The sequence below is a fragment of the Physeter macrocephalus genome, chromosome 11, assembly GCF_002837175.3.
Source record: "Physeter macrocephalus isolate SW-GA chromosome 11, ASM283717v5, whole genome shotgun sequence".
Taxonomy (NCBI): Eukaryota; Metazoa; Chordata; class Mammalia; order Artiodactyla; family Physeteridae; genus Physeter; species Physeter macrocephalus.
This window is the reverse complement of record NC_041224.1, coordinates 44,986,682-44,998,570: the sequence shown is the minus strand read 5'-3', so window position 1 is coordinate 44,998,570 and position 11,889 is coordinate 44,986,682. Positions and strand designations below refer to the sequence as shown.

Below are 11,889 nucleotides of genomic sequence, written 5' to 3'. Positions count from 1 at the left end.
GACAGGAATATGCCTGTCAAGCACAAATGTGCTTGCAACATTTAGAACCAGATTAAAAGAAGAGTTAAGTTAGAACTTCAGTTTTTGGGTTAGTACCTAATGCATGTCAGCACACCCCCGCATTGGCACATACATACTGTGATTACCATCACCATTGGAGCTAGACCCTCCTGAGCTTTCTTTCTTGTTTCTGCCTTCAGATATGAATTCTTTCTTGCAGGAGGGGACACTGTGAGGAAGTGCTGATTCCTGTCCCCTCTCACCTCTCTTTAGGGGTATAGTGTTAAGGGGCCCAGTCCTCCAACTGTCTTGGCCCATCCTTAAGAGTAATGTACAGTACTTGGTGATCTCAATACCATAGTGCCTGGATATTTGCATGATTGACTTTTCTCCAGCAACCAGAAGAACCTAAGTTCATTTCATTCTCTAACTCTAGGACCAGATTAACTTATTACTCCCTATGTAAGGGTTTATTTTCTCAGGACCCCATGCCTGCAAAATGAATTCATTTCTCCAGAGACACAGAATGGTCTGTGTACTACTCAGCAGGCCATACCTAAGCTTTGGTAACTAATTTCAACTATTGTTCAGTCCTTACTCCTTATCTCAATGCCAGTAGCCTCTGTCCCCACAACTACAATCTGCCCCTCCCCACAGGATGGAGTCGTTTGTTTTCTGAGGTCTTGGAAAGATATGTGAGTTCTAAAATATTTGTCACATTTTTACTAACTCAGTTTACATAATGTACCCCCAATATATTTAATAACTACTTAGCTTAATAAACATTTCTTGAGTTCCTACTGTGTTCAGGCACTTTGCCAGGCTTTAGGAATTTTTAAAAAATGCTAAAAATATGAGATAGGATTAGAATGCAGCAACGAAGACCCAATGCAGCCAAAGATAAAAAAAATTGCCCTGTGTTCAATGTAACCATATTAGAGATCAAAAGCTAAAGGCATAAGGTGTGAATTAAATAGCTAATATTCTGAGGTATAGTCACCAAGAAGACAGTAATTTGATGCTGCCTGTAGCAGAGAAAGACATCATAGCAAATATATACGTTTTTCCATCCTATAAGTGGATGGAAAATTAAATCCTTAATTAAAAGGATTTAATTAAAACAAAGCACAAATAACAAATCAGAGGCCATAGAGATGATCAGAGTTTAAGTTTGGGTCTATGACAAAGATTGTTTGCAAAGATGGCTACAACGATGCCTCCTATAACCCTTTGCAATGTGACTTTTTTGTTCCTCCCATCAAAAGGTGGAATTTATTTCACTAGCCCTTGAATCTGTGCTGACATTGTGACTTGTTTGGACCAAGTAATGTAGCAGAAGTGACTCTGCGTGTAACCTTCACGACTGGACCGGAGACTGCTGTGGCAGTCAGTCTAGCCTATGGAGGATGATAAGGCTACATGGAGGGGAAATCAAGGCATACCAACCAACAAATTACATCAACTGCCAGCCTTGAATCCATCTTGGACTTTCTACCCCAGGTGACCCCTCCAGCTGGATGCAGCTGCATGAGTGAGTCCAAGTGAAACCAGCAGAGGAACTCCCCACTCAATCCACAGAGAGGAGGAAATAAACATGAGGGCTTCCCTGGTGGCGCAGTGGTTGAGAGTCCGCCTGCCGATGCAGGGGACGCGGGTTTGTGCCCTGGTCCGGGAAGATCCCACATGACGCGGAGCGGCTGGGCCCGTGAGCCATGGCCGCTGAGCCTGCGCATCCGGAGCCTGTGCTCCGCAACGGGAGAGGACACAACAGTGAGAGGCCCGCGTACCGCAAAAAAAAAAAAAAAAAAAAAAAAAAATAGAAAGAAAAAAAAGGAAATAATAAATCATTGTTTTAAGCCACTAAGTTTCAGAGTGGTTTGTTACACAGCAATAGATAACTTAAATAGGGTCATTCCCTTGATATTTTAGATTAAAATATGTTACCACTATAGCTTATGACTCAAAAGCAATGAAGGCATTACTACTACGTCAATTTCAGACTTAGTGATTAGACTTTGCAAAAGGAACTGGTATAGGGAGTCAGGGCTTTCATTGCTATCAATCAAAGAAAATAGCTTCTTAAAAGTGTGAGACATCTGTAAGAAAACTGTAAGGTCTCCACAAGTAGAGTAAACATTTAAAAATATGGGTATTAGACCCATCAAACAAATGGACTCACTTGGGAAATTCAATATTTAAAACATACAGATAGTTCACCAATAAAGAACTGATAACAGACATATCAAAGGTCAGCGTTACAGCATTCTAGATTTACGAGTAGAACTTCCAATTACCTCTGAAGGTAAGAAGAATGACATTAATGATGCCCCTTAACGCTTGAAGATAAAATCCTGAGTTCTGGGTGTGGTAGTCAGCCTCCAAGGTGGCACCAAGTGATTCTCATTTCCTGGTATTCACTCTTCGGGGAAATATTCTCCCACACTAAATCATGGCTGACCTGTGTATCTAATAAAATATGGTAGAAGTGACGGTGTGTGACTTCTGAGGCCAGGTTATAAAAGACATTGCAGTTTCCACTTTGGTCTCTCTCTTGGATCACTTGCTCTTGGAAAAGCCAGCTGCTATGTATTGTAGCGGTATGGAGAGGACCACATAGGGAGGAACTGAGGACTCCCCTCCCCTTACTCCCTCCAGCTACCAGGATCAGCTTGCCAGCCAGAGAGTCTGCTATCTTGGATGAGGGTCCTTTAGTCTCAGTCAAGCCTTCAGATGACTGCAGCCCTGGCTGACACTTCTTTTTTAGATAGCTTTATTGAGGTTACAGTTTATTTATGATAAAATTCACTAATTTTAAGTGCATAATTCAATGATTTCTAGTAAATTTACAGAGTTGCGCAACCATGACCACAATCTATTTTTAGGATGTTTTCATCATGCCAAAAGAAACCCCATGCCCATTAGCATTTACTTCCCATTCCACTACTAGCCCCAGGCAACCACTAATCTATTTTCTATGTCTATAGATTTGCCTTTTCAGAAAACTTAATTGAAATGGAATCATGCCATATGTGGTCTTTTGTGTCTAGCTTCTTTTATTATCTAGCTGACATTTTGAGACACTCAGAACCAGAACCTCCCAACTAAGCCACTACTGAATCCTTGAGGCACAGAAACTTTGTGTTTATTGTTGATTTTAGACACTAAGTTTTGGGGTAATTTGTTACACATGATAGATAACTAGTGCACATGAGTATGTGATTACTGCTGGGAAACTAAGTACCTCAGACATCCAGTGTTCCATTAAACCCAACCCCAAAGGTACAATATTTGTTACTATTAAAACTTGTAGACTTCTAGTTATAAAATAAATAAGTCATGGAGATGCAATGTACAGCATGGTGACTATAGTTAATAGTACTATATTGCATATTTGAAGTTGCTAAGGGAAGAGATCTTAAAAGTTCTCATCAAAAGAAAAAAAATTTTCATAACTGTGTGAAGTCATGGATGTTAGCTAGACTCACTGCGGTGATCATTTTGCAATATATACAAATAGCGATATACCCTAAACTAATATATATCAATTATACCTCAATCAAAAACAAAAAGTTGTGGACATGAGAAGCCATACCTTACAGTTGTGTTGGAATATTTTGTTAATGATATAAACCTGATACTGTTTCTAATTTTTAAAAGAAAGTCATTTCCAGATCAGAAGAAAGAATCCCCACTTTATTTTTAGGTCCATGCAAAATGTTGATGAACAAGGAAGAAATGACTGTGGACAGTTAAAATGTGGTAAAGGTGTCCTAGTGGGTGGGCTACTAAGGAAACTTGCCATATTAGTCTGGAATGAGTTTTGGTTGATCAGGTTGGACAACAAAGGCTTGGCTGTAATTCCAGGAGACTTAACCAGCCAGTTGCAACTTTGAGATGTTGCTATCAAGAAGTTATTGAAAGGACATGAGGGAAGAGAGGTATAGGTGCTTGGAGGCTTCAGATTTTGAGTTGATACCAAAAGGAAGAGGCCTCCAATTTCACAACTGTGTGAATGGGCCAAAACTTCATGGAATGTTGTAAGATGAGAGCCAATTGTAAAATGGTTCAACTAATGTGAAATTAAAAATCCTATTGACAATCTGAGTATAAGTTTTTGTTTGGTAATGGTTTTGACTCAGTTTTCTTTTTTTTTGGCTGCACTGCCATGTGGCTTGTGGGATCTTAGTTCCCCAACCAGGGATTGAACTCAGGCCCTCAGCAGTGAAAGCACAGAATCCTAACCACTGGACCACCAGGGAATTCTGTGACTCTGGTCCTATTTTTTTTGGATGCCCCGCGCAACAATCGGGATCTTAGTTGTCTCACCAGGGATTGAAGCCGTGCCCCTGCAGTGGAAGCACAGAGTCTTAACCACCACTGGACGGGCAGGGAAGTCCCTGACTCAGTTTCTAATGCAGCAAAAGTTGAAGATTAAGAAACTCATCTAAAATCCAGTAGTAGCAATGGGTTTCAAGCTTTGAAAATATGGGTTTTAAGTTTTGAGGATGAAGATTAAAGTCTTTATGACACTTAGAGACAGTGTTCATTTCTTTTTTTTTTTTTTAAGGGAACTATCTATCTATCTATTTATTTATTTATTTATGTCTGCGTTGGTCTTCATTGCTGCGCGCGGGCCCTCTGTAGCTGCAGCGAGTGGGGTCTACTCTCCGTCGCGGTGCTCAGGCTTCTCCTTGCGGTGGCTTCTCTTGTTGTGGAACATGGGCTCTAGGTGCTCAGGCTTCAATAGTTGCAGCATATGGGCTCAGTTGTTGTGGCTTGCGGGCTCTAGAGTGAGGGCTCTAGAATGCAGGCTCAGCAGCCGTGGCGCACAGGCTTAGCTGCTCCGCAGCATGTGGGATCTTCCCGGACCAGGGATCGAACCAGTGTCCGCTGTATTGGCAGGCGGATTCTTAACCACTGTGCAACCAGGGAAGTACCCAGTGTTCATTTCTTAGTATACAGCTATTATTCACTAAAACAGTAGCTTCTATATCATATTCATTTTTCCTGTTATTCAACATGTATTACTGTTTAGTAAAATATCTGCCTTTATATATGAACATGATGTTGGAATTTCTTCAAATCTATTAATTTGTTTTATGTTTTGTTCCTTAAAAAATTTTTTTTTTAAATTTATTTTTGGCTGTGTTGGGTCTTCGTTGCTGTGCGTGGGTTTTCTCTAGTTGTGGTGAGCAGAGGCTACTCTTTGCTGCGGTGGGTGGTCTTCTCATTGCAGTGGCTTCTCTTGTTGTGGAGCATGGGCTCTAGGCGGGAGGGTTCAGTAGCTTCGCGGCATGTGGGATCTTCCTGGCCCAGGGATCGAACCCGTGTCCCCTGCATTGCCAGGCAGATTCTTAACCACTGTGCCACAAGGGAAGTCCCTGTTCCTTCTTATAAAGGAATTTATTTAAACTTATTGTATCTAACTGCTTGCTTTATACCAATTCTTACTGATATATGCTGTATATATAGGAATTACCCCAAATTTATTTGATGCTGTGGCATGCTGTTTAGTTGCTAGTACCAAGATGCAGCACCAGTATTTGCCTTTATGGTACTTCACGCATAGTGTGGGGCTTCATTTTTTGTGTGTGCATTTTGTTGTCTGCAATATTTTCACTATTTAAAAAAAAATGTGGCTTAGTACCTTTATTCATGGTTAGTACTATACAATTAAATATACAGAACTTGTGATTTCCTAGAACCCAATATACTGTACATAGTATACTCCATTAACATGAGTATGTACCACTTCCTTCCACGAAACCACTGAAAATCATTTAAACACTTTCACACACACAAATAAATACATGTATACAAACAGGTTCTTTTTTACCCCATAAATTTTTCATGAAAAATTGGGTGATCTTATTCACTTTAAAATCTTGTATGTCAGTACAAGTAAAGTACTATGATTCAGGCACCCGGGACACAGAGAAAATAAGATACTGATCCTGACTTGAAATATCTACAACTCTAGTAGAAGAAACAGACATAGACCAACACTTAGATTGCTATGTGATATGTGTGTTTCAAGAGGAAGAAGCCTCAAGGTGTTCGGGGCTAGGCAAGAAAGGTTTTACTGAGTAAGTGACTTTTAAACTAAATTGTGTTTTGTCAGATCAACAAGGGCAAGGAGGGCATTTCAGACAGAGCAAAGAGCAAAGACTGGGAAGATTAAGAGAACACAGTATGCCCTGGAGACAGCAAATAACTGTGGGGCTGGAGCATAGTGGGTGTGAGGGAACAGCCTGAGATAAAACTGGAAGGTTAGGCAGCAGCTGTAGGGAGTGGAGGTTTTAAGCAGGGAAATTTTTCCCATAAAAAGGTTTCTCAGGCCGCAGAGCTGTGGATGGATTGGAGAGCACAGAGTTGGAAGGCAGTCAAACCAGTTAGGAGGCTTTTAGGGTAATTACATGAGAAATGATGAGGTCTAAATGAAGGTAAAGGGCAGTAGGTATGATGAAGGGCATGAACTAGGAACCTCGAAAAGGGATCCTTGGATATGGACAACAGAGAGAATGGGGCTGAAATTGGCTCTGCAGTTTCTAGTTTGGGTGACTGGGGGAACAGTTATGCCACTAAATGAAAATGAAAATAACCTAGGTCATTGGGAATTATCTTTGATTCATTCTTCCACTCAACAGATTACCAACTTCTGCCAGGTCTTTGCCTGCAATCTTCACCACTCTTCGAAGTATCCTTCACACTGATACGAAGTCACCTTCCTAAAGCAGTTGAGTGTATACATTTCTGCTCAGAAGCCTTTGATGGAACCCACCCCTACCCCGCCCGCCCCCCCCGCCCCCCCACTGCACGGGAATGAAATCTAAGCTTCTTAGTGGAGCATTCAAGCCTCTACATGTTCAGGCTGGCCACAAGCTACCTCTTGGATGTATCCATCTCTTGTTAACTACCATTCCTTTTCTCACCCTATGTATCTTCAGCCTTAAACATTAATCTAATCATTGTTCCTCTAACACATCCTGTCATTTTACACTTCTAAGCCTTAGCTCAGGCTATTTTCTCTATTTGAATGCAGTGTTTATGTCAGTCTCTCCATAACACTTTACCCATCCCGTTAGTCAAAAGTATTCTTCCTCTTCTGTGGTGCATAGACTTTTGTGTCTCAATCCTAACACTTTTCGCGTTCTGCCTGTTTTTATAGATAGTTGTAACTTAGTCCCTTCTACTTCCTTGCCCCAGTGACTTAATCACACACAGTATAGGCTCAAAGCCTTGTGACAAATTGAACTGGAGCAGGGATCTGATCCCTGTATCAAAGGTTAGCAGTCTGGAAAAGTCAGGCGATTCTGCGAGAATCCATGACATCGCGCATGAAAAAAGAGCCTAGAGGAGTCACTCATTCCAGGGGGCCCTTTCGCTGTCTAGAACAACCGTTACAAAAGGTGGGAACAAAATAATTTGCTGTTAGGGGAGTATGGCTTCTCTACGCAGTTGCAAGATGTTTTTATTGTTTACATAAAGTAAAATATCTTATGCACTGTACTTGAAAAAAGCCCTAAGGGATCTAAGATTTCCCGAGGTGAATTTTCCGCTGACGGGTGTCCTCCTGAAGTCAACTGCACTGACCATCATGCAGTGTACTTGGTAATGGATTAAGGACTCATCGAAGCATACTCACGGTGCGTCTCCGGAGTGGGACTGCGGCTTGGCCCGGAGCGACCTCCGCTCCGTCCTGCGGCCACCCCCGCGACCGCCCCCAGCGGCCGCAGCCTGGAGGCTCCAAGGGAATTCCCGCACCTCTGCGCGCGCAATCCCGGGACAAGGATCCGCGCGGCGCGCGCAATTGCCCTGGAAACCTCTGCGCGCGCACGCGCAAACGCGGGGCGGGGGAGGACTGAGCTAGGGGTTTAGCAGCGGAAGGAGGGGTTTACCCTTCCAGTCGACCGGCGCTGCCCGGAGGGTGGGCGTGCGCGCCGCCCATCTTCCTCGGGTGGAGCGTCCCTTCCAGCACGCGCCCGGCCGCGCTCTCCCCAGCCCCTCCCCCTCCGCCCCCCCCCCCCCCCACCCTTTCACAAGCACCCTTGCCCTCCTCCCGCATTTGTGCGCCGGTGCAGCAGGCAGTGGGAGCATCCGGGCACTTCCGCAGCCGAGCGGCGATCCGGGCGGCGGCAGCAGCGGCGGCGGCGGCGGTCGAGGAGCTCCCATGGCTGGGACCAGGCAGGGGGAAGGCAAAAGGGGGGCGAGGCCTTAAGCCCGAGCCGCTGCGGGGTGGGTCCCGAGGGAGGCGGAGCGGGAAGCGCTCTCGCGGGCGGAGGAGGAGGGCCGGGAGCGGGGCTCGTTGAGTCTCTAGTGCGTTCGCCTGGCCAGCCGGGGCTCCGGAGATGCATCTGCATCAGGTCCTCACCGGAGCTGTCAACCCTGGAGACAACTGCTATTCCGTGGGCAGCGTCGAGGATGTCCCTTTCACGGTGAGCGGTGTCCGGGAGCCCGAGGGGGAGAGACCCCCTGTCCCCGGCCCACGCCTCCCCGGGAGGCTGCGAGGTGTTGGTAGGCCCCACCCGAGTCCCCTTTGCACCCCAATTTAGCGGGGCGGGCTGTGGGACTGTGATTCCTGCGGCTGCTGTAGGAAATTGCCAGTCAGGGGAAAGGTTTAGGAATTCACCGCCCTGTCCGCCCTCAGCAGACGGGCCCCGGGGGTGACTGCACCAGACGGTTCCTCTCCTAGGATGGCCCCGGGTCTGCGGTGGAGGAAGGTGAAACCGCTGAAAGCCCAGAGCGTCCGTTTTGCACCTGCGTCTGTTTCGCACCTGCTCTCGGCTTGAAGGCGCAGATACTCGGTCTTGCCTCGCCGCGGAGCGTGGAGGCGATGCTGCGCCTGGCTCCCCCTGGCCGTTGTGTTAGGACATTGAGGAGCCGCTGGAGCCGGTGGCTTTAAGCCCAACCCTCCGTACCTCCTGATATGCAGAATCTTAATTCCAACAAGAAAATGGAAAAATTCATTCTCTGCCTCCGAGAAATTTAGAATGGAATAATTAGAGTGACAGTGGCCTGGAGAGCTCTTATTTATCACGAGATCACGGTTTGGTAACCTCCCTAGATAATATTTTAATCCGTTTGCAAGGTAGGTTGGTTGGTTTGTTTTAAAGATAGGGCAATGTGAAAATTTTATGACAGTGTTTTTCCTGTTTGTGAGATTAAAGTGTATGTAAACGATAATGTGTTAGAACCTCTTAAAAATCTGGATGAAATAGACATGTTTCTCAAGGAGCTTGGATGGATTAATCCTTTTGAGAATGGAATGTTGTTAGTATAGCCAATTCAAACCAAGCTCTAGAGCTTCATTTACCCACAGAGAGACTCCCATGGATTAACATGAGTTTCTTTTTTGTGTTAAATTTAGACATGGTCCTCCTCGGAAGGAACTGTAGACAATTAGACCTCGATTAAATACACATTGTTATTAATAACCATTCTCCTTGATGAAATTGGAAATAGCATAATGGTATGCTTTTTAGACAAGGGAAACACTCTGATCTGATGTCTGCTTTCCAGTAGCATGTTTTTAAAGCTGCAGAAATAAAAGCTCCTGCAAAACTGCAGAATCATTATGTAGCACAGTGCATTCAGGAACAGAATTTATCTATCATTGTGATACATTAGAAATAACCCCATAAGATTGCTTTTTGGCCATTTTAATTTTAAATGTAATCAACTTGGCTTTGTACCAGTTTAGAATGAACCCTTAAAAAATATAATTTGCCTGACTTATATTGTTACACCTATCCCTATCAATGGTGTCATCTGTGTTTGGTGTACTTGTGACCTAAAATATCCATATAGTGTTGAGCTTGGGCTTCAAGTGTGTAGACAATTTGGGGGGCATAGAGAGAAGACATTTCCCTCTCCCTTAGTTGTGTATGTGGGGCGGAAGTTCCCCAGGGTTAGAAGAACAGGCTTTCTCCATCAAGAAATGAATCTGGAATCTTGGCTTATGGGCTGTCTCCACACTATTATGGTCGTGGTAGTTTTCTGTTTCCATCTAAGGTAGAGTGGTATCTCATTGTGAGGCTGGTATATAGGGCTAAACAGGTTCAGGTGCAGTCTGGAAAAGCCAGTGCCAGAACCATTAGTGCTGCACAGGTGTGGTTATGCTGTAGGCCGCCCATGACCAGGTCGTTGGAATCATTTTCAAATCTTTTTCCACCTCACTCTTTCAACCTGTCACCAAATCTAGCTCTCTGCAGTGACTACCAGATTTACCCCTTTTTCATGTCCTTAGTTACCAGCTTATTGTAGAACCTTATTTGTATTACTTAATATTAAAAACTTCCAAACTGGTTTCCTGACATCTCTGATCACTTCAATTCATCCTTCACACAGCTGCTGGTATAATAATCTTCAAATAGCTTTTCACCATATCATTCTTGGCTCAAGAATATGTAGGTGTTTCTAAGAGCTGTGGTGTGAAATTTAAATTTGTCAGATATTCTTCTGCTGTCTTTGACTTTACATTTGATTATATATACTCCTCATCTTGGCCCCTCTGCTGTAGACGTACCAATCTTCTCACTCTAGCCTGCATTTTTATGTTGCAACAAGAGAATCCTTCCTTTTTGTTTTCCCAAATAATGACTCAATTTACCTGGTTTAGAATGCCTGCCTGTGACACTGATTATTTTGGCCCTTTGGCATTTACACACCCATGTTGCACACCATCTCATTTTAATATCTTAGGTTTTTTAAAAAAATATTTATTTATTTATTTTGGTTGTGCCTGGTCTTAGTTGCGTCATGTGGGATCTTTAGTTGCGGCATGTGGGCTTCTTGGATGCGGCATGTGAACTCTTAGTTGTGGCATGCATGTGGGATCTAGTTCCCCGACCGGGGATTGAACCCTGCCCCCCTGTATCGGGAGCATGGAGTGTTACCCACTGGACCACCAGGGAAGTCCCAATATCTTAGTTTAGAATACACTGATCCAGTTATAATTTTGCCTTGAACTAGAAATGACCTTTTGGACTCTATGAAGAACAGAGTTGCTTGAAAAAAATGAGAACAAGCTGTTTTCAAGTACTCAGGAATCAGCTAACAATTATTTCAATGCCTGTGTTAGTATAGTAAAAATGAAATTAAAAAAAAAGGTAAAACTCCTTTATGTAAAGCATGCCATTTGATTTGTATAGCAATCAGATGAAAAAACTTTAGTTCTGGGTCAGATGACTAACAAGGGGACCAGCCGGGACTGGAATGGAGGTCTTGTGACTTCTCATCTGGTGGGCTTTTCTCTGTAGTATGTTTCTTTCCTGTCAGAGTTCTTGCTCTGAAGGGTGTGTATATGTGGGGAAGGTCTAGACATGGCCAGTGTAGAAGGTAAGACTGGCTTGGAGCTAGCCAGTGGTAACCTGAGGACCTTTTCAAAATACGGCAGATCATTTATTTCAGAGTCTATAAGCAAAGTTTTTGAAAAGGAATTGTTCTAAAAGAATTTTGAAGTGTTCATGACATTGTAATTGAAAAACAGTCTGTTATATCTATATTGCACTGTGCATAGGAGGTGGTGGGTGGTGGTGGTGTGATCGGCTGGGCAGTGAATGTCTGCTTGGTTATGTTGTCAGGGCATGATCTCTACTGTGTTGACATGGTGATGCAGTTGGTAGTGGACAAACCCAATGATGAGTACTTTTAGTGCTAGCATGTGGGCTGTGATGGTTTTCACTTGTGTTTTGGCAGTTAGGAGTTTTTTAAAACACTCGATTGTAATTTTATAAATACACTTGTATAAATATCACCTTTTGATCATTCTGTTCTTTTCAGTGTAAGATCTAAGTCCTGGGAAATATTGTTATCCTGTAATAAGTCAGGTCCCAGGTAGTGCAAAGGTTGATGTATGAGCTTTGTTGTAGTTTATTTTGCCATCAGTAC

The 11,889-nt window shown here is 43.6% G+C and overlaps 1 protein-coding gene across 2 annotated transcripts in view; it reads left to right on the top strand.

Moving 5' to 3' along the window:
• The first annotated feature begins 8,195 nt into the window (after positions 1-8,195).
• The window catches only part of DMXL2 (Dmx like 2), a 188,962-nt gene continuing 185,268 nt past the window's right edge, over positions 8,196-11,889 (top strand). For both annotated transcript variants that reach the window (XM_024128767.3, XM_024128766.3), the window contains exon 1: positions 8,196-8,435. In XM_024128767.3, coding sequence (XP_023984535.1) covers positions 8,349-8,435 — 87 coding nt within the window. In that variant the 5' untranslated portion in view covers positions 8,196-8,348. The remainder of the gene's footprint in view (positions 8,436-11,889) is intronic.